General features: G+C 43.2%; 1 protein-coding gene across 1 annotated transcript; it reads right to left on the bottom strand.

Moving 5' to 3' along the window:
- On the bottom strand, nt 1-25361 carry POLD3 (polymerase (DNA-directed), delta 3, accessory subunit; the record flags this gene model as incomplete). Its single annotated transcript, XM_009702591.1, is given in 12 exon segments — nt 1-206; nt 3927-4008; nt 4863-4960; nt 10695-10807; nt 12112-12274; nt 14641-14713; nt 16056-16131; nt 16133-16318; nt 19057-19189; nt 20758-20797; nt 23299-23401; nt 25306-25361. Coding segments are annotated over 12 exon segments (1329 nt in total), but the record flags the coding sequence as incomplete, so codon positions are not given.
- Between the last annotated feature and the right edge of the window lie 1311 nt (nt 25362-26672).

Below are 26672 nucleotides of genomic sequence, written 5' to 3'. Positions count from 1 at the left end.
TCATTTCTTCTGAAAAAACCCCGTGATGGAGACCTGTTTGTTGGCTCTGTTGGCAGTAGCTGCCCCTTTCTTCAGGTTCTTCCTTTCTTCCTTTGGTTCTTTCTTCATAGGCAGCACAGGCTGTTTGTGTGCAGCTGGTGGCTTGGACTTGGCGAAGTCATCCTCGCTATCTGTACAGGATTCACTCTCGTAAACCTTCTCAGTCACTGGTTAAAAGAAGAACAGGAGACAATGGTTAAGGCTGTGTACCAAAGAGCAGAGACCTCCCCACTGCAGCCTTCCCACTGCATTTCTGGAAACGAGCATTTTGGGTTCAAGGAATACGTGCCAGATACAGGAATTAAGTCCGTTGCTCGATGTTATGCAGTGATCCAGATGACTGGACTGGCTTTCCATACACCGAGTCAAACATCTTAAGTGCGAGATGGCAGGTTAATGACTTGGGAGATTTAATGTCACCCAGCTCTTTCAAAATGGCTTGGTGTCACCACGCGCGTGCATTCACGTGCCATATGCACACCTTAAACAGCAGCAGCCCAAGGCTCCCCACTGGGAAGGGCCCTCGAAAGGACCGTTCCCTCTCCAAACCTATCCAAGCATTGCCGCCTTCTAGAAACAGAGCCCAACTGCACTGAAGACCTCCGCAGCTAAAACAGTTCTCTACCAGGGACCAGCCTGCAGCCATCAATTCGTCTTGCACAGGCTGACAAGCAGCTATCAGAAGGTGATGAATCTGAATGAGATCAGAATCCGTACTTTAGCATCAGATGACGGAACATCTATTTTACAGTTAAAAACTGCCATTCTGACTTGGCCTGATTTCCCCAGGGGTCAAAGTAATCAGATTGTCCTGAAATCCAGACAAGACAATCCAGAGACAGACCCAGCCTTCCCTCACCAGCCCCATGCACAGCAGACAGTTAGGGAAGAGGGAAGCAAACGTAGCACATCTCAGAGATGAGAGAAGGAGCACAAAACCTTGGGGGTAGCTTCTTTCTTATACAGGCAGGCAAACAGGGCAAATATAAAGAAATCCCTTAAAAAAACCAAAACCAAACCCATGACTGAAATCAAGGACTATGGCTGAATGGGATTGCCAGCTCACTGCTGTCAGCATCCAGTGATGGAAAGCTAAGGGATATAAAACAACGCTCACGGAAATTAAACTGGAGTCAGCTCCACTGATGTAAGCCATCATTAGATACTAGTAAGTGTTGTTATATCAGCTTTCCCAGCAGTGCTCTGGTATTCTTCTAGTAAGCCATTTTTCTTTAGCAACTGTATTCTTTTAAACAGATGTCCTAACTTCCCTTCTTCTGGGAAATTGGCTTTCACTTGTATTAATGCATCAAATTAAATAAGGTTTTCTACGTAACCAGAGACCGGGAAGAGGAATGGTATGAAGTCCTGCTCCGCAGTGCTAGCGGATGCTCAGACAGGGACTGCAAACCCAAGCTAACCTCCCTTCGGAGGCAACTGGCTTGTCAGTGAGCAGCTTTAACAGACAACCGGCCGCTTACTGAGCTTTAAAGAGTTACCGCGTTGTCACCCCTGTCAGTAATTGATGGTAGCTCCAAAAGCACGCATTTAATCCCCTCCAATTGCAAGATAACACAGCTTAGATTAACTTTCTTTTACTGAGATCTCGGCTGAACTTAACAATTCTGTATTTGCAGCAGCTATAGGCACACAGATAGCTACCGCTGCTCAGCTCACAGCCAGACTTGCTAAACCATGGTAACTCAGATCACGTGAGCTCTAACTTAAATCAGCACCGTAAGAGGAATTTACCCACAACGTACACATATTCCAATATACAAGTCCATGTGCGTCCTTTCAAGCTTTAGAAAGTGCAAAGGAGAAATGCACTAGCTTAAACCTCAATAATTGCCCTTTTCTATAGGCTAAGGGCAGGCACTGGATTTGAATCCCAGTTGATGCAGGGTAACACGCCTTGTGCTTAACCTCACGGACACTTTAATTGCTGGGTTTCCCTCAGGGCTGATCCCTAAACTAGTTTTGCTTTTTGACATCAATTCCTTGCTATTGCAGCTATTATGAAAATGATCACTTAAAATCATGGAGAAACATGAAGTACAGTCTAATCCTAATGTTAGGATTTAACACTAGTCCTTGTTAAAAAAAAAAAAGACAGCAGGGAGAAGGGGAAAGAAGCCCCTATATTTCAAAGAATAACAACAATTTACATTAGCCTGGGAGATTTGAAAGTTATTTAGCCTTCGAATGATTAGGCCTGCGCATGGACAGGGTGGGAAGGGAGGGAAGGAGAGAAACTGGACACTAACCAGACAGCAAGTTCTGCACAACAGACTGGTAGGTTTTTAGTACGGAAAGCAGCACCTCCTCCCTACCCAGTTCCCCAGCATCCCAGCTCCATCCCTCTCTCCCATCCTAGAGGATCTGTCCCCCAAAGGCACAATGGGGGCTTGCATTTCCCTTTTCATAAAAGGGTAGTGGATATGAACTGTAAAACCAAAGGTCTAGATTTCACAAGAGACTACTAAAGCCCTTGGGGGTGGGGAGAAGAGAAAGAAAGGCAATCATCCCAGCCCTGGTACGTTTGGAAAAGGCTGAACAGAAAGAGAAGAGCACTCTTTGCTGGAAGCTGAACCCGGAACAGGCATCACTGCAAGCTTTGGATGCAGACCTTACTCAACTCAACTCCCCAGCTAATGCTTTTTTGTTCTATTTTCCTTCCAAGTGTTTTAATGGTTCTATCTGGGATGGGAGAGCAAAACACCCCATAACGCAACTAGCCAAAGCAGTCAATAACTTTGTGCAAGTCCAATTCTTTGTCAAAAATCCAGTACTTCAGATTTCAGTTACTAACATAGCCAGTCGTTGAGTGCTAGCTTTATATTTCTTTAAAGGAGACACACAAAGTTAATAGGCAACATAAGATACAACTATACAGACAGGTGCAAACAGACACAAGCTGACTCATGTCCAGGCAGCTCCAAATCTGGGCCAACCAAGCCTGTATCTATCCACGCTTATGCACAATGACAAATCTGTACAACGGCAACAGATCTTCCCCTAGAACTGGCTTAGCTCCCCTGACATCTGCTCAGATCAGCAAGGCTGGAGAATGTCAGCTCCATACAATGGAGCTGACAAGAGCACTACAAAAACACATTCCACAGTCTTAAATTTTTAAAAGCTTTAAAAAAAACCAAACCCAACCAACCCAAAACTGCAAAACCATCAGATTCTGAACTCCTGCAGCTCTACTTCAATGTCAGGGCACAGAGGAGGAACCAAGTACAGTGGTGTTACACAGCTTTCTCCAGGTCACAGGAGGAATCAGTGTCCAGTCAAGCTGGAATTCAAAGCCTCTGGCTCTCGGTACTTCTGTAGAGGCTCCCTTCCCTCCTGAAAGCAGAGCCATCCTTATCAGAAACAGAAACCCTCTCAAGGATTTAAGCCCCAACTTATTTCTTGTTTATTTGGGATACTTAAAGTTTATATTAACATATAATCAAAGTCTGCTGCACAGCTCTAGATTTATCCCCAAAAGAGGAAAAAAAAACCAAAACCAAACCAAAACACACCACAAAACTTATCTCAGTCAGAATTTATCCGAAAACCTAGAATGCTCTCTGCACCACCTTTAAAAGCTTGTAGCTTTGGAGAGGAGAGCAAATGAAGGAGGTGCTCAAGCTGGCAGAAGGGAAGGGAGAAGAACTGAAAGAAAATCTGTGAACAATCAAAAAAGAATAAGGATTCAGCTCCATGACTCCCTACCCAGGCCTTCACCAGAGGGCAGTTACTTCAATCTGGGAGCATGAGGTTGAAGTGATTTTGTGAACCTCTTTCTAAGCCTGGGAGAGGCTGGCCTGTAAAAGTCTTCAACACATCTTCAATAAAGTTAGTTCCGCTGAGGTATAGGAGACAGCTAGTCTTACCCATGCAGCCTTCTTCTTCATCAATAAACATTTTGGATTTCAGCACACGCTTCCGTTTCCTCTTCCTCCCTCCAGCTGAAACCTGGAGGACATTGCAGTATGGTGAGAAATCAAGAGTTAAGGCGCTGTGCACGTACAGAGGTCATAAAAGCATCAGTCCCATGAGAGAAATCTAGCCTCCCTAATGAAGCTGAGCGTGATTTGATAACTAATTCTGGTCCTTCCCAGGATATCCTAGTCTCATTTTTGCTAATGCAACAATTCTCCCTGTCCTACCAGGGCAAATTTCAGAGAAACAAAATACAACTTAAATGAGACAGCAAGCTTTCCTGTCTGCCAGCACAGGGGACACATTCCTTTTCCGGGGCATGTGACATTTTGAAATGTGTTTAGTTACGTGAGAAGGTGGCACCGGGTTATCCCATCATACCTCGGAAGAATGAGGAAATAACAAGGTGTGCAAGACATCAGAACTCCTGCTGTGACAAACAGCTGCACTTTCAGTAAAACCACATGTATTTTCTCAGCTCAAAGGTTAACTTCTTGCCAATTGCAGCCCACCTCCCTTACGCAGCAGCTTCTCTGCGATACAAGGTTGAAAACCAAGAGTCTCTGGTTTCATGTCTGGCCCTGCCCTGACTCCTGAGGCCAAGATTCAGGGGGAAGAGTGTTCAAACATGAACGTGAGCCACAACTCATAGAACGATTAAGAGGGAAAAAAAAGAAGAAAAGAAGACAGTGCTACATCAGCAGAAAAGCTAACATTTAAATAATAGTCTAGAAAATGAATGAACTGGTGAACATGGTGGGTTCTTTCAAGCAGGATGATGGACTTGACAGGCAAACAGGACCTCCCCCTTAGCATCTGAAAAGTGCTTGGGCAATCCCCATCGAGTTGGATAAAAACAGAAGGTAATCACCCTCATACGCTCTTACCTCTGTGGATGCAGGCTCCAGTTCCGTTTTTGGAGCAGGTACAGGAGGTGGAGATGGAGCTTTCTCTTCCTCAGGTGGTGTGGGAGACAGTGGGACATCTGCTGAGACGACAAACATCTTGATAGCATGCGGGTTTAATGCCTCCTTGCAGCTACACTTTTGTCTCAAAGAATTTCATTTAACTCTGAGCAATTACTTGTAACCTGTATTTAGATCAAGGTTTACAAGTTCTCACTCAGATTTGTTTAATTCAAGCCAGAATAAATCATCCGAAGTGGTCTGCCTCCAGCCAGATGGCTCACCATGTGCTAAGGTGCTATGTGCTGCAGTTCCCAAAGGAAGGAGGGTGGAGGGCGAGATAGGATGGGAGAAGAGCATTTGGGATTTTTGGTAAGCCAAAATCTGTTCCACCAAATGAAACTTTAAAAATAGGCACAGAAACTGGCATGTTTTAGCCATACATTTCACTTGCTCAATAAAAAGAGGGACTGTAATTTGTTTAGAAATTGAAAAAGTCAGAGTTTAAGACTACATATTTCCAAATCACTGGATGACCTTATCTTCTCTGCCTCTCCCCCACTGGTAAAACAGTCATTGCCTCACAGGTGGTGCTACAGATCCCAAACAATCCATGCTATTAGCTTGGAATTACCTTAATCCAAGAATTAAGTGCAATATACTATTACCCATCTTAAGAGACTGTTAAGGGACATCCCAACCTTTCATATGAAAAACAAACAAAAAACCAAATCACCCCAAAAAACTAAGCCAGTTCTCTCATCTGTCATCACTTACGCTCTCCTCCAGGTGCAAGGACAGAGATAGTGGAATCCTTTCAATGCCAAAACCGACTGAAACGGTCAAGGCCACCTTCACAAATTTGTACAGAGCAAAACCAGCTCTGGAGCCTCCACCAGCAATGTCAAACAGGGCCTTAGCAAGACTAGCAGGGCTTGTAGACATGAGAGAAAGCCAGGGTCACTCTTCTGTGGGGTTGGCAGAGGGACAGAGCCGTGACGGTGAAGAAAAATCAGTGCAGGGCAAGAGGGGAAGGAGCAGCACCTTGCAACCACGCAGCAGGCACTGTGACTAATTTAATGGCTTTAAGGAATCCTCTCCAAATCCAAGTGAGAAACGCTGCCATCCAAGTCCTCAAATGTGGGGGAGAGCTAGGAATGTGGGGGAAGAAACTCCTCATCTGACCTATTGCTTAACAATAACAATGATGGGGCTGGACGAGAGGACAGAGTGCCTGCCTGGCTTCTCCTCCCAGCTCTGCTGGCTGTAGCACTGCATTCGTCCTGTCGTTGTAACACAAATTCTGGATCTGTAGCTGTCCCAACCGATTAGGTCAGTGTTAAGACTTATGACTGTGCCAGGCACACAGCCAGCTGACCTTCATAGGTTAAGAAGGGCTCAAGTGAAACAGTGGTTGGCTGCCAAGGCTAAATAATAAATTACATTCTTCAAACAAGGACTCAGCCTCCTAACTACTTCAGTAAGCGAGGCGCAGAAATGCAAACAGAGTGGGATAACATGACTCGGTATTTCACCTTGCTCCAAAGAGCTGGGTCTGGCAGCTGTGCAAAGATAAAACCAAACAACAGATCTGCTCTAAGGTGCTAACTGCTGGGGCGGCCGAGACCGCAGCCGAGGAGCTGCAGGGACCTCAAAATTCTCAGTATTTATCACAGTCTCACAGCAACTGCAGGTTGAAGTGCCCATATACTGCACAGCACCAAACCTGCTTCACAGACTACCCAGGCTGGCCACATCAATTTGAAAATATTTTTAAGACAGCATAGGCTAAGAGGGCTGAAAACCAGCCTGGCGAAAAACTGCCACCTCTACCATGCTCAAGCAGAGGTGTCAACTCCACCACGCTTGCTTGGGGGAAATCTGGGGGGTTTTTTTCAGCCTCCTTCAAACAAGTTCCCCCAGCTTTCGGCAGGCAGAAGGCACCTTCTCCCCACATCAGAGTGTTTCGGACTACCATCAAACTGTGTCTCTATTACTTTGTTATCCTCTTCTAGCCAACATAGCCCTCTGACATGTGATAACTCCTGAGTCAACCTCTAGCTGCTGCCCACAGTTTACTCAACAGCAACAGCTGCATGAAATGGATACAAGTTGGGCAATTGGATGTACCAAAGATGTAAATCCTGGCTTTGTTCAGTTTGCTCTGACCCTGCCTGGAAAAACTGTGAGAAGCTTTAGTGCTTCTGCTGCGGCTCTCCGAAACCGATAGAGTTTGTAGGTTACAGTGCCACTGAAATCGCCCTCCAAAGTGGCTGTAAAACACTTGTCAACACTGCGAAATGCTGCCTGTGTTGGTATAGCTGAAGCTGCCAAAACCTCCTGTCCTCTGTGGACACACTTGTGTAGTTTATTCTGGCACTGGAAGCAAAACAACCTGCAGTGACTAAGGCACCCTCATACCAACATAACTTTTTAATGAAAAAATCATTTAAATGGAGAGGATTGTGCCTTATGCCCTCTCTGTATTTTCAACTTGGTACAATGTGCTGACACCCGTGTAAGAAGAGCTTATTTTGGGCTACTTTCAGTACATTAAGAGCAGACCAATACAGAACAACACGAAAGACTTGCCCTGACATAACAGCACCCACACAGTGCTTCGCATCAGTCGTACAGACCTAGTTTCAAACCCACAAAACGTCGCTAGGTCTGCCTGAAAAAGGGCCGTGGTTTTACTAGCAGTTACACAGGTGGAGGCCTGTCTGAACACCATTTAATCACAGCAATGGCTGCGGACAAGCATCCCCTTTTATCTGCAGTTGCACCCGCAGGAAAGGTTAGCATCCCTGCCTGAGGCAGAGCCTCCTTGAGCTGTGGAGCAGCCTGTGAAAGCACCTCCTCGCCTGCTTCGAGCGGAGGGTCGGCCAGGTTAGCGTGGCGTGTTAGCATAAGCAGCAGCTGGACTGTTAGCCTTTGATATCTGCTCTGGTGGTGCAGCTTCCCATATTGCATTTTGCATATTTAAAACTTACCCCTTGATCATCTGCGGGTGAATTAGGCAGGTGGTGGATGGACCGTGCCCTTGTCTGGCAGCGATTTCCAAATGCTGTGCAGCATATGGCGCCTTCCTCCTTGCTCCCACAGGGATGTGGCGTGGAACAATGTCACTCCAGGCCCCATTTTGCTCACTCATGCTGCCGCTTTGAATTACCCCTGCTCTCTGGAGAAACCTGTTTCTAACCTTTCCAACAATAAATGCTCTCAAAGTTCAGCTGCTGTACAATTTCTTCTTTTTTTTTTTTTATTATTTGTTTCATCCAACTTGCATTCTTATACTTAAATACTGAATGTAATATTACCAGTTTGGATTCAGTATGAGTATTTCAAAGAATTCAAATCTATCTTCTTTTATCCGGTTGGATTTAGAAGGGCAAGCAGCAGAACCAAACAGCCGAACCCAGACCTCATCGGGGTGGTTTAGATAGCCATTAGCTTAAAAAGGAAGAACTGAGAAGGTCTCTCGGTTCTCATCTTTCCCTTTTGAAAGGGGGAGTACTACTAAGCTAATCTGAGTAATATACGAATTTGTATACACAAGCTATAATTTGCATAAATTTACAATTCTAATACACAACACAAAGCCGATTCTCCACATAATGGAAAGAGCAAAGAGGACCACGATGCAGGAAGAGCAACAGCAGTGACAAGAAAATTCTCCCAACAGAAATTCAAACTTTCTGTGTGCATGTCCAGTACGTTAAACTGGAGTAAACCAAAACCCAACCCTCCTTAACAGACAAGCGAGTACAGAGCCTTACTTGTAGTGTTTTCAATGTCTAAAACTACTGAGAACGAGGTTAATAAGACAACGAGGCTCACAACCTGACCTGAGGACAAGACCCACGGTTTCTAATTGCAAATCCAGTTAACTCACACTTCAGAGCACAAATGAAACAAGGCAGAATAACTAAACAGACCTGCTGCGTGCACTGAGGTAGGAGCATACACACAGACCTTGGACCACACCTTGGAGTAAACGAAAACAGAAGGCACCACATTCAAGGGCATTAACTATTCAGCACATGCTAAGGTAGTACAGATATTCAACAAGAGACCAGAGAGCTCTAATATTCCAAACCAAAGGTGGATATGCAGCAAGCAGGAGTTTGCAGTACTCTCTATAGAAAGCACTCCTCAATTTATGACAGTCTTATGGCACTGCTCTTAGTCTCAGGAGATTAAAAGAGCTCTAACAGAAACAGGTAAGGAAAACAGACGGTGTGGTCAGCTCTCGGCTTGCTGTGCGTGCAGAGCACTGTCATAAGCACAGGAGGTTGGGGGGTCTCCAACTCACAGCAGCACAAGGAAGACTGAACCAACAAGCCTTCATGCTTTAAAGGACAGCCCCTCCGCACGGCCCTACCACGCGTCTGAAACACGGGGCTCATTTCTGCCTGCTCTCGCCAACAGAGAAGGGACGAGCCGAGAGATTCCAGCCCAGCAAGGAGCAGCACTTCAAGTGGCTAAACGGGCTGATTCCAATCTTCCCTTTTCAGAGCTAAACAACGCAGCTTGTCAGTAGGCTGAGTGATGAGTAAATGGAAAGACCAGATAATAGCTTACAAACATTTAAAGAAATAAATACCAAAGAGTGTCGGCATATATATTTTTTTTATGGCCAAACAAGGAGCTGTACACAGGAATGTGATGAAATTAAGGCTGATCATGAAGAACAGCTTCCCGAGAGATTTATCATCCTGTGGAATAGTCTGAGAAGTGATGGATGCCTGATGACAGAGATCATTTCAAATTATGCTGGGCAGAAGAAAAACCATGAAAATAGGCCTAAGGTGGCATGGAGACTGCTAAGATACCCAACAGTATTTGCCTCTCTAACCTGTATTACAGTTCACTTAATTTTGTGGTTGTTTCTCATGTGCTAGCCATGCTAAATAAGCAAACAGCTTCAGCTCTCCTGCTGGAGTCCACCTCCTCGCTAATATAACCTATTTGCTGTTTCACCTTTTTTTTTTTTTTTTTTTTTAACTGGAGCTGTACACCAAACTGGTGGTTTCAATTATTTGCCCATAATGATCCCTGAATTCTTTTCCTGATCAGCTTGTTGGATGACTGTTCCATTTAGCACATACTCCCTAGCTCGATCCCAACTTATTTTCCAGTTATCTATATTGAACGGCATTTGTCACGTCAATTATCCAAATTCTTTGGAATCCGGCCCTCCTGTTCCTCATTATAAGCCCAAATCTTGCGATGTTCTGGGCACCCTACTCCTATCAAAGCCAACAGCCACCAAGGAGACGCAGAGTCGCATCGGATACGGCTCAACTGTTTTGCCTCCAGTTTCTCTATTATTATTTTTCTTTTTTTTTTTTTTTGGAAGTCTTGCTTCCAATGCTGTCTTCCAAACCATTTCTATAAACAGACAGAATAAAGATACTAAAAATGACCCTGGGAGGGGGGGAGGTCACTTTGCGAGTGTTTACTCACCAAATAAACTGGTTATGACCAGTCCTACAATTCTGGAAGGCGCGATATCTTTCACAAGAGATTTGAGAACCTCCTTCCCACACGTCAGTGTGACTGGCAGCACACTTGGTGAGGAGACAGCCAGATCTGAGCTAAGCTAAAACAAAGACTGAATGCGTGAGGCATCTCAACCGTATGCCCAAGTGCTTGCAGCACAAGATAAACAGAAAGCTCAAGCCACAGCCATTTGCACGGTCTTTAGTCCTCTAAACTATTCCCTCAGTCGTTGATCAACAGCCTCGAACAGTAATATTGTCGAAATCAGGCCCCTGACCTACATGCCTGGTTGTTTACATATCGTTTTACCTTCCTCGTCACTGCTGTCAGACTGAAGTTGTTTGATTCGCTTCCTCTTTTTCTTTAGATTTTCGGGATCTCTTTCTTCCTCATTATCCAACTTGTCCACCCTCTTCGTTTTACTACCACAAAAAGGAAAAAAAAAGGAATGAATACGTGTTATCTTTGTGTGTGCATGAAAGCATCACGCATGAGCATGTTCCTGATAGAAGTACTGCTAGCAAGGAAACCAAATACCTCTGTACCTCTTAAAAACACGAGCATCACATACGTTAAAGTATACTCACCTATACAATGAAGCACAGATGCATGAGCGTTTTCAAGCCTCTCATCCTTACCTATATCCAGTTCTCCAAAACAAGGAGGAATTCTTTAGCCCCTCTGCAGTTCAACGTTTTGCCCAGTACCTCACCTAGCTTGGCCACAGCAACCTGGCAAGAGTGCATTTCTGATCTTGTCTCTATAGCTCAGGCTCCCAAACACTAATGTCCCCAATAGCATCGCTCAGAAGCTCTTTTGACAGACTGCTTGCCACTGACTGACTATGAGGTAGTGTCTCAGAATCCTGGAGCCATTTTTAAAGACTACTGGAAAAATAAAATAGCTTCTTTCTTTTTAATGTTGGCGAGACGTGTCAGACTAACAAGCCTGGAGGCTAAAGGCCCACATATCCTCATAGAGCTGGTACAGCCCAAGTGGCCTTCCCAACACCACACTGCCAACAGGCAGTTTCCAGGTCCTTGGCTTTTTGAATAAGCCTATCAATAAGAAGACCAGTTAGCACAAACTGTGATGGTGGGCTGGGTGGTGTGCTTACCTATTTAGTTAGAAACGGATTGAGACCACCAATTAATTACTCATAGGCCACCAGAGAGCCATCAGCCTGTAATGATTTTTTGTCTCTGTCAGTTTGGGTTGGATTAAACACAAAGGGCTGAACTTAAAATTTACTTGGAGACTCAGCCCAAAGTAAACCAGTGGCATTGAAAGCAGCAGTACATTAGCTATGGAAATCAACAAGCAGAACTTTGTGTGCTGGAAGTTGTGTACATATAAGCTTAGGAATATACTACCTTCTCTGCAGTACAGGTGCTCCTGCCAGCCCCCACAGATTGCCTGCAGGGTCTATACCGAGTCTGCTCACAGCATGAGGTTGTCTCACGGAAAGCCTCCCCCTCCCACTGAAGACTACCTGGATCGTGTCCCTCCCCATTTGCAATGGCACAAATGGCCCTGAGGCATCTACAGCACTAAATGGAAAAGAAATATTAGGAAAGAATTCTAACAGAGATAATTTTAGCCAGGTTTAATGCAATTTAGTAGCTGGAAACACGAGGTGAGCCATCATTGTATGACCAGCCAGCTCCATGCAGGCCATCGACAAGCGGGTTAACAGATTACAAGGACCCTGAATGGCATGGCCCACCTTTTTTTGTCCTTCTGTTGAATTCTAGCAGACTCTGTTTTCTTCCCAGGTTTCTCTACGACAGTATTGGGGGATGACTCTGCTTCTGCTGTAGGAACCGAAGGCTTGACTACTTCCTTCTCCTCCTTTGGCTGCTCAGGCACAAAGTTGACTTTGAGTTTATCTGTGAACAAGCCATTAAAAAAAGAACAAACCCAGGGCATTCAGTACGAATGACAACTTACAAAGGAGTTGGCTAAACAAAACAGCATGCACCAAGAATACAGAAAACGCTACAGATGATGTATAAAAGCATTAGGGATCTAGATTGACCAAGCTGTGTCATACATGAGAAAAGGGCATGCTTAAACTTCTAGCTGATTTATGGTTTTGGTTCTGCTGTTCCTGACGACACAGCCTAAGCACCGTGCTGCAGCAGTTAAACCCTGCAGAAGTGGGCTGGGAGGCAGTGGCAGAAGCCGTTACAGTCACCAAGACCTAAGGCATTGCAGAAGGGTTGGGAGCCCCGCTTCTAGACAGCCCCTTTGGCATAACACCACATCCACCTTTATAGTCAGTTCATCCCTTCTAAATTAGAGTTTTAGGCAAGCACGAAACCGCTCAGCAACAGGAGAATCAGGACTGATGAAGAGCAATGAGAGGCGTGAGCAGTCTCCATCCTGTGTAACATTAGAGCCCTTGATTAATATTTTCAGTAATGCAGTGGCTTCTTGTCCCACTCCAGTATGACCAAGAAGCAGCCTCTTTTGCCTACACAGCACCACATACAAGGACAATTCTGTTACAAAAGGCTTGATCTAGTACCAGAGAAGAGATAGCAGGTTGGAGCGGACAGCAAAAATAATATATTTATCAACCTGATAGGTGGAGCTGTTAGCACACTAGCACCTAATTACACCCTGTGAGCTTCGTTCAGCAGCTTTACACACACCCCACCAGAGGAGAGGAACAGATAAGTTAGAAACCTGTATCATCCCAAGCACAAGATGCCCGAGCGAAGAAAAAGTATTCAACAATGAGATCAACTACATTGGCAATAGGAATAGGGGTTGCCAAGAGGGCTAAGACTTCATGCCAATGCCTTTCTGACACTGCTTGGAAAACAGGCTGGCTGCTTCATTGAGCAAGGGAAAACATCTCACACGTAAGAACTTGAGTGACAGCTCTCTTATTAATGACCAACAGCAGAAAGCCGAAGGACCCAATTACTGTTAACTCAGGACTTTCTGGCAACGGTGAATTCTTTGAAGCCAGGAGAGACGTACAGCATGTAGGGAATAAATCTTACTCCTGGAATCACCCTGTCTCTTCTATACAGATAATCATTTCCAGTTCTTTTGGTTTGCTCCTTCCCTGGAGCCACCTCACAAGTTTCCTTGAAGTGCTCCCTGACAGGACTCAGCAGAGAAGTGAACTCCATTGGAAATTGTGGCAATGCATCCACAAAGCTTTCTCCATCACCACTGGGTTGTCTTTATCATGCAATTTCAACTTCTTGGGTTTTCAGCATATGAACTTCGGTCTAGGGCTCTTCTCAGATCTTAAGAATTTACTTGAGTTAATTGTAGTAACTGTGCTTAGGCTCGTGAGGCTCAGGCTGAAGGCGTCCTCGGCTCCCTCAGTCTCACAAAAACAGGAATTCAAGGATGCCCAACAGTACCATGCCTTCTGTGTTCAGTGCTGGAACTGTACCCTGCAAACTCTGACAGATGTCTGTTAGAAAGTGAACTTTGCTGTTTACTCTCTCCCAGTAACTCTTCTTTGAATCCTCCTGTACTCATTATTATAAGGGCATCTTCAAAGAAAGTCCTACAGTCCTTTTCCAATGTGTATTTAAAAGCTTCAGCGTATTTTCTTTAGACTTGGATAATTTAGGTTAGAAAGGACCGCCAAAGGCCACCCCTCATTTTTATCCTCCAGTTATTAGCTCTTCAGTTTTCAGTAAAGAAATGAACCCTAAATCTAACTATAGACTCCTCTGCGATTTGTGATGAAAAGCAAGCATCATTAATACGCCCTGCATAACAGGTTTTGGCAAACATTTTACCAATAGCTAAACCTTCAAGCCAGAAGTACTCACTTTAAATCAGATTTCTTCTGCACTAAAAATCCTTCCTGGGTTAGTCTGCACAAATATGTCACTTTAATTGATCTCCATCCAGCAAGCTTTCTGTCTGAAAAATTCCACTTGAAACTTTTAATTTTTGCCTAAGAGCTGCATACAAAAACATTAACCCCTCTGAGTCCAAACCAGCAGAAGAATAGCACAGAAAACTGTAAGAAAAGGCGGGATATAAAGAAAATCCAACAAGTTTGGTGGGGTGGGCATTGGAAGGAAGAGTTCTGCTCCTGTCTGTTTATGCCTCCCATCACGACTCTTGGTATCACTGATTTTTTTAAATTGCTACTTACTTAAAAAACAAAAGACAATTTCCAATATTCGTCAGGATTTTTTTTTTTTTTAAACTACAGCAGACTGGTCCCTGACCACAATGGTTTCTGAAAAGAGGCATGTTATAAAGCACTTACTCATGGCAGCTTTTCCAAAGAAGTTGTTCATTATGTTGCTCTTTGCTGGTGCTTTGCTGCTTACTGCAGACACCTAGAAGCAAACAGAGGAGTAACCACAGGAATTATTCATGCAATACTGCCCTCAAAATGCATAGTACTGCTTCTGGACAAGCAAAATAAGTATGTATGATTTGTTGACTAGTCAATGTCTTAGATTTCAGTATCTGTTTAGGAGAATTTGAAAATATTAGATATTACATGCATCAAAGGGTTGACAGTAAGTTGCTTACGACTCCTTAAGATAGGTCTTCAAATCCAACTTAGGTCACATTCCCATCTGATGGCTGACAGTGTTACTGAAATAAGCGGTTGGGATTTGGGTTAGTTCCCAGTAAAGAACTGTTCTTTTTGCAAACTATCAGTGCCTCAATTCACAGTAACCGACAAAGGAAAGAACACAGATTGGCCAAACCATGAAGACTTTATCCAGCTACTCTGGCACGTACACTGTTCTGCTGAGCCATTTCCAAAAAATATCATTGCTCTATTCCATTAATATAGCCACCACCAAAGTGAAAAAATCACACACACACAAAAAAAACCCACCTAAGGAAGCTTGGCCTCCTAATCCCATTTATTTTCATGCAAAAAAAGGCAACCAGACACTAAAGTTCCCAAAACACTCAGATACACATATTTCACCAGTTCTAAATTCACTATAAAAATCGGAAAAAATGAACCAAAATGTACTCAGCTGTTATAAAAAAGCCAAACCATATGCAGAGAATGTCACCATTTTAATACCCACTTACTGGCCACATTGCTTTAAAAACAATTATACCAATTAAAATGAAAACGTAATCCTATCCTGGAAAATAACAGCAGTTGAGAAGATAAACAATTTAGTCTTGCACAGGTCAAGCTCTGAAACTTCCCTCACAGACCAAGTTTAAACACCTTGATACTTTTAAGACCTGGACTTCTCACATTTCACTTATTGCTCAAAACAAATCCTTTTAAGCACAATGGAGAGAGCAAGATTCTCAACTGGTGTATATATTGGCATAACTGAAGACAATGGAACAATTGTTTCAATAATGCAGCTATGCTGGTTTACACTCACTGGAGATCTGGCTCAAGGAGAAATGTTAAAACGTCAAAGTTATGGCAAGTATACTTTTGTGGATAGATCAAGAGGGGGGCACAATATATCTTTGCCCAAGATGACCAACAGAAGGCATGTCTGTAGTATACACTTAAATACTTACAAAATAGCAACCGAGCATTCCCAGCCAACAGCAAGTTTAGCACTAGAAGCAGCGGACAAGGCTGCGCTACGGTGGTTAAGGTTATTTAGGTCAGGTAAGAGTGATTTTTGGTTCATTAAAGCTATTAACACAGAGGGCTGCCAAAGAGTCTGAGGTAACTTACACCTGGGGCCTCCTTAGCCTCTGCTTTGGTTTCTTTATTTGTGTCCTGGGGTTTGGAAGCCGCTTTCGCTGCAAACATTCCCATGATCCCTTTGGGCTGCTGCGAGGTCTGTTTAGCGGTCGATGGTCCACGGCCATTGACCACAGGTACACTGGCAGCATTTGTGTCACTTTGTGTCTGGGAACCAGCCTGCACAGATGTCTGCTCTTGAGAAACTTCGGCCAATGTCCTGGGGACCGCGGCAGCACACTGAATGGCACTAAACCTGTGTGATGGAGTGAAAAATTTAATTAGCCTTTTAACTTCTTATTTTTCACCTCGGTTTCCTCCCTGGTAGCGCCTTGCTTCTCTGGTCCTGTGTTCTCCTGTTATGGGAAAAAGAGCAATTTAATTTGTGGATGGGACAAGAAAGAAAGGCTGGCTCAAATGAGAGTGATGGAGATCTCTACTGAAAAGATCAGCTGAACCTGTCAGCAAGAGCCAGAACGCTAAACAAGCTGTTCAGATTTCATGGGGGGGGGGGAAGCCCATCTCCACACCCAGGGTGGAGATGGAGTGGACTGCATTTTATTCCTAAATGGGTTACGCTCTCTAAAGTTTGCAGCATAATTTGTATGGCTGGCTGACGATCTAAAACATTTAGAACTTTCAGATGCTTTGACAGAGTCCACTACTGCTGCAACAAGCAGCCGTGATCGTATCAGCCAGGTAAGTAAATCACAACTGAAACTAAACTGCTTAAATGGCTCAGAAAATATCCATGACATTCAGACTTAACTACATAAAGTCATTTCCATGTAATCACTGACAGACAGAGATACATCTCAGCTTATAACAGTCTGAAACGTGATTGTTTGGGGATATGGAGATATAAGAACTAAGTGATGCGCTCACAGTTACAATACAATTCGCCGACAGTCAGGAATAGCAGTACCCAAAAATAACTGAACTCTACTCCCCACTGTGCAAATCACAGGCGAGGCTTTCCAGATTTCCTACAGAAATGCCACAAAACAGCACAGACTCACGCCTTGAAATCCACCGAATTACACAGCATATTTTTATTTCCATAAGAAATAAACCAGTCTTCTGCCAATTAATTTCTGTGCCTCAGCATTAGCGGCTCACATGCAGAGTCCACTTCTGCTCAGATCAGGAACTGTAACGTATTAACAAAACACCACCATCTCCACAGCATTTCTAGGCTGCAGCAGTGATCTCTTGACATTCAAACCTTTAAAGGAAGCAAAGACGACACTGAAGAAAAATATTCCTACTCTCCTTTATACTTCCAATCTCTTTTCAACATGGTCAACACCACTCTCTGGACAGCTTTCGCTGCTACTCCAAACACACCCATAAGCAACACCACCAACCCTGCAGATTACAAAATATGTTTTATCATCACTGGTTATACTGACTGTGCAGCAAGCACACCTAAACCTCACACATTCCAAGTCAGCTTGCCTTAATGCTGCTGAAAAAACAAGCAATGCTTGGACTATGCTGTGCAAGCAAGGAGTCGCTTCCGCTTGGAAAGCATGCATTAAATCCAGTTATTTGTATTAGTACAGCTAGCTACCTCCACTGTCTTCACAGCATAACAGGTCCCATATAAACACAGAAGAGAATAAAGATCCTTGCCCCAGAGCTTGTGAGATATACGGACTGACAGGGCAGTGTAAGAAGCCAGCAGGTTCTGTTTGCCATAAACACACACATAGTTAAACCTTGGTCTTTTGCAGGTACTGCGGGAACCTTGTCCCCAGTGTAAAAGGCAATTCATGTAGTTGACAAGGGAGAGGGAACACGGTTAGTCTGAATTTAGTTCAGCCAGGTCACAAATGAAGAAGCTGAATTTTTCTTAGATTGCTTGGGAAATTCTGCTCTAAAGCCAGGCAGGGATTTACACATAGGCTTCAGAAAGTTATTTCAGAATCTGAATTGTCTAAACCTCCTGGATGTATGAATCCAAAAGGCAGACTCCAAGACACAAGTATTACAATGCAGGGGTGCCCGACAGTAAACAGATTGGAACAAGGCAACTGCATCCAAACCTATTGCACACGTCTTCATTGAAGCGGGGTTTTCTAGCACTTACCAGGGCATTGACATTCACATTTGAAAACACACAGCTTCTAGGACATTATTCTCTCAGTCACTCTCTTGTCAACATTTTGAAGACAGCTACGTTTCCACTTTCAAATTCTATACTCCTCCTATGACACAACATTCAGGCATCCCCCTTCTAAACCAGATTGGTCATGGCACTGTACGTACTGATTACATCAAGCTGAAGCTGTTGTGGTGGATACACACATAAATGAAAAGCCACAGCTGCCAGGCACTGTTCAGGAGGAGAGACAATGACCCCTGGAGACTGAAGTCCCTCTGAATTCTAGGACAACCTTTCTCTAGTTCAATCATGAAGGACACTTGTGCTGCTTGGTCTGTTTTGTGTGCTTCCCCTGCGCCTCAGGCTGTCATCATCTGTATGACTGTCACGGTCTACATGGAGAATGAGTTCCTGCAAGACATCTTCAGAGAAGTGGGTGAGTCCGGTAGAAAACAGAGTCTCACAAAACAGAAGGCAAGCTCATGTTAGCGCTTTGCTGAGCTCATCACTCGTGTTTTTCTAAATCTGTTTCAATTTACTCTTCCTGTGACTGTGAACCAGATAAAAACAGTCATGACAAAGTGTGGCCTGGAAATGAGAAAAAGGTTTCTAGCCATCAGAGAAGAAAGGTACTGGAACAGCCTGCCCGTTGGCATAACGGAGCAAGCGAACCAACTGTAAGCTGGAAATAGCTCAGTTTACAGAACAATCATACAATGTGTTGTCTGGGGACAGGTCTGGCATGACTTAGACGATATCTTTTTCTAGCTTTCTAAAAATCCAGGCATATATAGTAACCATTGACTCCTGCTGATGTGCACCATGTAGCAACATCTCATCAGTCTCAAATCATATAACATAAGAAGAAAAACCAAGTCACAACTCACTTGCTGCAGTTGTGCAGGTTTGTTTTAACAATATCATAGTCCGTGTTGTAGAGCGGTCCGCTGTCCTTGAGCAAGGCTTTCTGGATGCTGTAGACATGCACACTTGCAATCGTGGCTAGTTTAGATTTCATTGCTGGAGGAAGGAGAAAAAAAGTCCTCTGTTAGCACTGCCTTTACAGAATCAGGGGTCAACTTCAAGTATCAGGCTCTACTGAGGATGAAGAAAGACTGACAGAACACTTGAGAGCAGGGACCTGAAAATAAAAATGTATAATTGTACCTTCTTCCAATGCTCACTAATTGAGGATTCAAGGTAACAGACTCCACAAGCCTGTCAAATGTTTTCCATTGTACACACTTGTTTCTTACACAACTAAATTAAGAGCAATCTCTCTGTGTTTACCTTCAAAACATCTGGTGTTTAGGATCCAGAATATCTATATGACTACCTAAAGCCAAGGAAGAAAATAGATGGTCATAACTCTACCCGGCTGGAACTGCCCTCTGCCACTAAGGTAGTGTCCACTGTATCAAACAGCATCACAGTGTCTTCTCTAGTAGTCTCCTGGAACCAGTATTTTGTCTTTTCTATGCTTTTTAGACTGTTAGCCCCTTAAGACAAGGGCTGGTTTTAGGAATTCTTTGTTCATTGCTTGTGCTGTTCTTCCCACACAGTCCCGGTCTGAGACAAGAGCTTCTAGGCACTGTAAAAATACACAGAGTAATCATTCCTTGGGGCCAGTCCTAGACTATGCAGCCCTACTCCCGTCACAAATCTCAGCCTCTTCCAAATGTAAGTCATACCTTTGGCCTGTCTTCTAATACAAAAAACATGAACAACCCTTTCCTCCACAGCAAAGCAGAACATTACGCAGCACACATAACTCAAGAAACAAGACAGATGGTAGTTGCGCTGCTCGACAACCTACTACCCTGATGAAGAAGACAACTTTAGCTAGAAATCCATTTCAGATTTCAAAAAAGGAAAATAACACAAGTGTTTCAAACAAAGTTAGATCATTAGTATGGATACTTCAGGTCACAAATGCCACAGTATGTTCTCAAATGCCTAAGACGTTCTTTCAAAGCGATGAAGAGCCTGCAGTTGTTTCAATTGCTGGAAAGATGGTAAGACAACTGACAGCGCGTGGAGAGCAGTTGCAGGAAGCAGTGTTACCGTGGTGGGTTTTTTCACCTTTTACTGTGAAAGCAAATACCCCAGACAAAAGCGAGAACGTTCTCATGGGACATTTAACTAATACCCACATCACTCAGGGCAAACAAAGACTGCAATTGCATTTAACCAATAACCAGAATTACCTGCTTGAGCATCCTTGGGAGCCTGAAGGCTCACAATTGTTCTAAAACACTGTGAGACACTGCTGTACACTACTCAGATATTGCTGCCTTTAAGGAGAAGCCATCTGTCAGTGGCAGGCAGGTGGAAAAGGATCACTGACTAAAACGTTCAGCATTAAAAAAAAAAAAAAAAAAAATCAGACCCAAATCACAAGTCTGAAGTTACACAGCTGTTGGCTCAGATATTCAAATTCTGAGAAAAAGCTAGTACAAGAAGTACACACCTGAACCCAACAGCCTGACTAGGCATTTACGTGCAGATGGCAAGTTCTGAGTTTTACTCACTTTGCTGTTCTTTCAAAGAAAAAAGTTAAAACCACATAATTTTCATGATCTGCTTACCTTCAAGTTTATCCTCTCTCACTACTGCAACCTTGTGGCACTGTAAAAAAATAAATAAATGGCAATCTTAAAATTTGAAAAGACCTGTTGTACGCAAGACTGGTACTTTCAGTTACCTATTGAATAAGAAAGTCTACCAATTATAGGTGCAGCTTTATAGCTGCAAAGAACACTGCCAATGCCTTTAAACAGTCATCAGCCACTAGTTTTTAAAGCTCTGTCTTCCTACTTTTATAACAGACTGTTTCACAGGTCACTACAACCCTAACGAAATCCTCTGTCCTCCATTCCTGACACTGGGAGATGAGACACAGATGAAACAAGAACTAAACAACTGCGCAGCACAATGGAGAAAACCAAACTCACGCAGCTGATGACCTAACTGCTAGAAATCTGCCACACCACTCCACATCACCCATGTATATTTAGATTGCCAGTAAACTCTAACGTAGCAATCTGTAGCACAGACACGGCACCAGAGAAGCAAAACACCATGAGAAATGAAGCATTAATTTAAAAGCTAGAAACGAATGTTTCTGGAAGTGTGCTCTGTGGCCAGTCTTCAAGGACTATACCTGCTCTATGACATTTAACAGGCTGTGGTTAATGCAGAGAGTATCCAAAGAGACAGACTGGACAAAACCTAACCATTAATTTACCATGTGGTACCATAACCAGTACCACAGACTAGCCAGCAAAAGAGTAAGAGGCAAGAAAATGTAAGCAACCTGAAACGGTAAATAAAGATCGAGAGTCTCGGTCCCTCACTAAGGCTGATAAAAAGCAGCAAGGAAAGAGCGTGTAGTGCTTAAGACGTGATGAGAATTATTTGTGGCTGATTTCTATCCTTCTCTTCCTTCAGATGAGTCGTGCAGCTGAATCCACAGCCTTGTGGCGACACCTGCTGACAGCAGACAGTAGTGCAGGGTTACCAGCAAGCACAGGGCTGCGTCTGAAGCACTCGCATCCCTTTCCTACACAAAACTGACTTGTGCCAGATATTATCCAGTACATTATACTCCAATACCTGCACGTCTTCCGGAAGCATCTTCCAGATCTGATCTCTTCTCCCACCTGCTCTGGCGAGCCCCCAGACACACAGTCTGAAGAACTTTCAACTCCTCCTGCGTGGCATTTCTAACCCTGGCATTACTTCGTCTCTGCCCTTAACAACTTACTGCACCTGCAGTCACCCTTCTCAGCAGGCTCTGCTATTGCAGTATTTAAAAATAAGATATTTAGAAACAAGGAAAAAAAAAAAAAAAGTCATCTTTATACATTTAGCTTGGTAGATCTTGTTTAAAAATATGCAAGCTGCTAAGACAGAGTTAAAAAAAATTATTTGTTCCTATGTCAGAATTCACTTGTTTGTTTTAAATACATTATGGCAAATTTTAAAATAATAGAATGTGTTGACAAACCTCTGGCCAGTTCTAGTGAGCCAAGAGATGCTACCTTATTATTTACAAAGAAATCAGTGGAAAACCTGTTAAACTCAGGCTATAAATGCAACGCTATCTGTACAGCTTTAAATAAATATATTTCATTATACAGAACGAATGCAATAAATAATTACCTTCAATTTCAGGCAGACTTGGAGATTTAAAGAGAATATTCTATGCATGCGAACCAGTTGTTTTTTTTTTAGGAAAACAAAAAAAGGTTTGTTGGGTTTTTTTTCCCCAATCTACAAATACATGCCAGGACACCCTGAGGTGTACTAACTCTAAATAAAGACTGCAGATTGGATTGTAAGAGATATTTGGGGATCTGAACATACGAATAGACACCTAGTGGAATGTCAAAGGCATTTAGTGTTTGGCTATTAAATTCTTCTGTAGGTAAAGGGAAACAGGCACTTAATTTGCTCATTTTCGTTCAAAAACCTCTGGGGTACCTGTCTGAAATTTTAGATTACATTCTTGAAAATCTGACAAGCAACAACAAGAAAAAAGTAAATACGTTAAGTAGCGATTCCTTTGCTTAGTAAGTCAAAGTACAAAACAGTGTATACAAAATATTTCTCTTGTATACCAGGATAAAAACTTTGCTTTAATTAACAAGACAACTTCAACTGTTTATTTATTATTCTTTGTATTATTTATTATTTTTCTATCCCAACTGAATTCCAAGCTCCCTCCAAACACTACTTAGCATACCTACTTCCACGCCACAGCAGACCCAGGGAAGTGGATTAGCTGATCTCACAAGGGCCCCTCCAGACTGTTTTATCTTTGCTGTCCAGTAATAGCGATAGGATTGAAAGATGACTGGTAACAGGATTTAAGTTAATTAAATAAAAATCCTGGTGCGTTATTAAGCAGTGCATTACCAAATCATGACCAACTGATCTTTCCTCCCCACCGTTTGTATGCAGGGACAGAGATAGCGTCTTATTTTGTACACGTACAGAAGACCTAGCACACTCTGCCTGTTACTGGAAAAACAGCAAGTTCAGCTTTTGACCCAAAGATTACAAAAGAAGATGGAAGACTCAAGAACAAAGATCTCACAGACACTTTTGAGAAATGAAACACTCACAACATGTCCATTCTGGATGAGGTTTCCTGCTACCAAGTAGGTGACGTGAAGCTGAGCTCCTGAATTCTCCTTTCGTTTCCTCTCTACGTAATCATACAGCATCCTGCACAAAAGAAACCAGTGTTAATCACCTTTTTTGTCACCACCCCTTCTATGAAGCTTACATAATTTAAAAAAAAAAAAAAAAAAGTAAAGCCAGCATGACATGGAAACTTTTCACATAAGCACAGTTATTTTAACCAGGCTTAATTTAACCTTACTGAGACACCTTCTTCCTCTGCCACTTTGGAGAATCTCAGTCCAACAACTATATAAGACAAAGGTGACATGAACACAAGCTCTCAAAGCTTTAATAGTTGGTCGTAGATGGTCTCACATCCTCTGAGCAGCTTGTTCCAAAGTATGCCCTCAAGAAAGGCTGTTTCCCTCGTTACAACCCAGCATTCTGAAACACTCGACAGAAGAACTGGTGATTTTTTGGTACATAATCACATTGCCAGATGTATATATACCATGCCAGTTACATCCACTGGCACGATGATCAGAAACAGAAGGAAAGAGCATGATTAGTGGTGATGAAATTAAGCTGAGACTCAAGCTTTCAGCTCCCACTTATACCACTGATTTATGATGAGTGTCCCACATAACTGGGCAGAGACATTACTGCATGTGCCACGAGGATACGATCTGGTAAAGATACTTGAAGATTGTTACTGCTACAGAGACAGACTGCAATTACCATGCTGTCACAGCCAGCACAATCATTGAAATAATTCACTTGTGTTATCAGGCACTTTCCGGCTTCTAGAAGAGAGTTTTAAGCACAAAGATGCCACAGTTCTCCATCTCCAGATTGCTTTCAAGGCTGTGAGAAGGTGCCTCCGCTTCACCTGGGCCATCTTCACAGCAAAAAGTTCTCTGACTCCTTCTAGTTTACCGTATGACCAGAATTGTTCCCAGAGCTCTCCAGTCAGGTCTACACCATCACTGAAGCACACTCAGATTTACACATTATCTAAATTGTTCACACACACGCAGGAAAGGGACCAAACAATCTCTTCATTACATTAGATGCCCGAGTTGATATTCTAGTAGTTTGGACAAGACAGGTGAAGCTGGGCTCAGTACACTGCAGCTGAGTAGGCAGCAAGCGCCCCTTTAGGTCCAAGCTATAGCCAGAAACAAGGAGAGAAAATATCTCTATTATGGGACTTGACACTCTTATGGAGCCTTCAAATCTTATGCTTAACTTTACCTTGCTGTTTAGCAACAGCCCCAGAATCCATGAGAGCTCATTCTTTGTTTTATAGGATATTTAAAAGGTTACAGCAATTTTTATTCTTCAAAATACCAAGACAAGGTTACACATTTATGCTAAATTTGGAGGAGCAAAACCATTCTGACAACACAGCTGACTTCCCCACCCTTTAAACATTTACCTGTCCCCATCAAGCCTGGTAAGTAGATATTTATAATGGACCATGCACTACACATCAGGGTGATCAGAGCAGATGAGCATCTGCCATACACGAGCTGCAATTACCATCAGCGCTGTTTTGCATTTTCCTGACTGCTCCCAGCAACATCCACGGATAACGTACGGCATCCTAAGCTGGGATATGCGGTGGCAGATTCTCCCACAAGCATAGCTCTGTTTGCAGGGCTGGAGCCGAGTTTGGAAAACACATCCGCATTTCGGGATGAAAGGAGCTACATACATTTCTGTAGTACTATAACGCTAAAACATCTATTCTGACCTCAGTATTTATGATATAAAGCAGCACAAGGTGTCCAGCTGAGCACTGCTCTCTAGAGCACAGCTCCCATCAAAGTCAAGGCAAGATCTGCCTACAGGAGGAGTAAGGCACGTTGAATAACATAACTGACTGAACCTCAGAAGACATGCAGGATTTTTAAATATTTCCAGTGAGATAATTTTAATACACTAACCACAATCACGTGGCTTTGCCACAAAACAAAAAGTCTGTGGGGTGCACTAATACCTACTGTTTAGCCTGGTTGACGTGAACTCCCAGAGTATAGCTTAGCCATTTGTATGTTACCTGTAACAAGAAAAAAAAAAAACAACCCACTTTAGTAAGAAAACCTTGGTCTCTTGACTTGTTAAACCTCCCATCCTTTGCTTGTTTCATGGGTAAGTCAAACTGTTTAGAGTGCCCCTCCCGGCCCTCCAAGAAACCCAGAGCAAAACCTGTTAGAAGTGACAGCACCTGGACACCCACCCACCTGCGCTTCAGTGAGTAGATTGAATCCCTGAGACCTGAACACACTACCCACCCCGAAAGCTGTGGTTTTGGGAACGCCTTCTTGAAATGCCATTGCACAAATAAAAGCCATTCAAAACACCCGCACTGCTCAGATTCACAACAGAGAAAAAGATTAAACAGCACAATTTTTAATTGTGAGAAGCTCTAATTGCTCTCCCAAAGAACTACCGAGGATTTTATTGGATTTCTCCCACCCTCCCCGTCACAGGGACACGGGGATCTCCAGCTGCACCACAAATCCAGCAGCACAGTGTGTCAAATCTCAGGAGACTACAGCTCTAATCCCAGCTCTGCCACTGACTTGTATTATTTAGACAAGGCATGTCTTTAATACCAGCTTCTCCTCCCGCTCTGCCTTTTTAAACTAATCCTCAGGCTAGGGCCTCTCCTGTCTCAAATACAACAATTAAATTGTTATTAGTCTAGCAGTTTACTGAAATAAACTATAATGACACAGGCAGCTTATGTTAATATAACTGCTTTGACAGACAGGATGCACCAACTTTACCATATCAGTTTCTAGGTAAAAATCTTTATTTTGAAAGAAACACACACACACATACCTACCATTTTTCTGAATTATCCTAAAAACAGCAACACCTCAAGAGGCTACAGACAATAAGTAGTCATTTTACTTTTAAGCTGAAAAAGTGGTCAACTATTGGTCAACCTCAACCTTTCATGGAAAAAAACAGTTTCACACACCTCTGTCGCTTACACCTTGAGCTAAAACACTGCTGTCACCACAGTGCTTTTTTTTTGGTTTGTTTTTTTTTGTTTTGTTTTGAGGAAAACCAGCTTACCTATTAGGGAGCATAAGGAATTTTGGAAAAGCTGCTTTTCCTGTGATATAAATGATGCCATTACCAATTCTCTTCAGAGACAATAAACTAATTTAAAGTCAAAGGAGGAAAAAATCCTGACAAGAAAGGCACTTCTTGTCCAGCTTGACAGAAAGCTCATCCTAACTCTACATTGTGAGCTGTGGAAAAGCAAAGACTGCTAACGCAGCCAGGCACTGCACATACAACCCAAACGTGAGTAAAATCGAGCAAACAGCCCTGAGGGCCAAGGAAGCTACAGCTG

Source organism: Cariama cristata, unplaced genomic scaffold, assembly GCF_000690535.1.
Source record: "Cariama cristata isolate BGI_N322 unplaced genomic scaffold, ASM69053v1 scaffold25336, whole genome shotgun sequence".
In the NCBI taxonomy this organism is placed as follows: domain Eukaryota; kingdom Metazoa; phylum Chordata; class Aves; order Cariamiformes; family Cariamidae; genus Cariama; species Cariama cristata.
The sequence above is the reverse complement of the archived record's forward strand: the minus strand, read 5'-3'. Positions and strand labels throughout refer to the sequence as shown.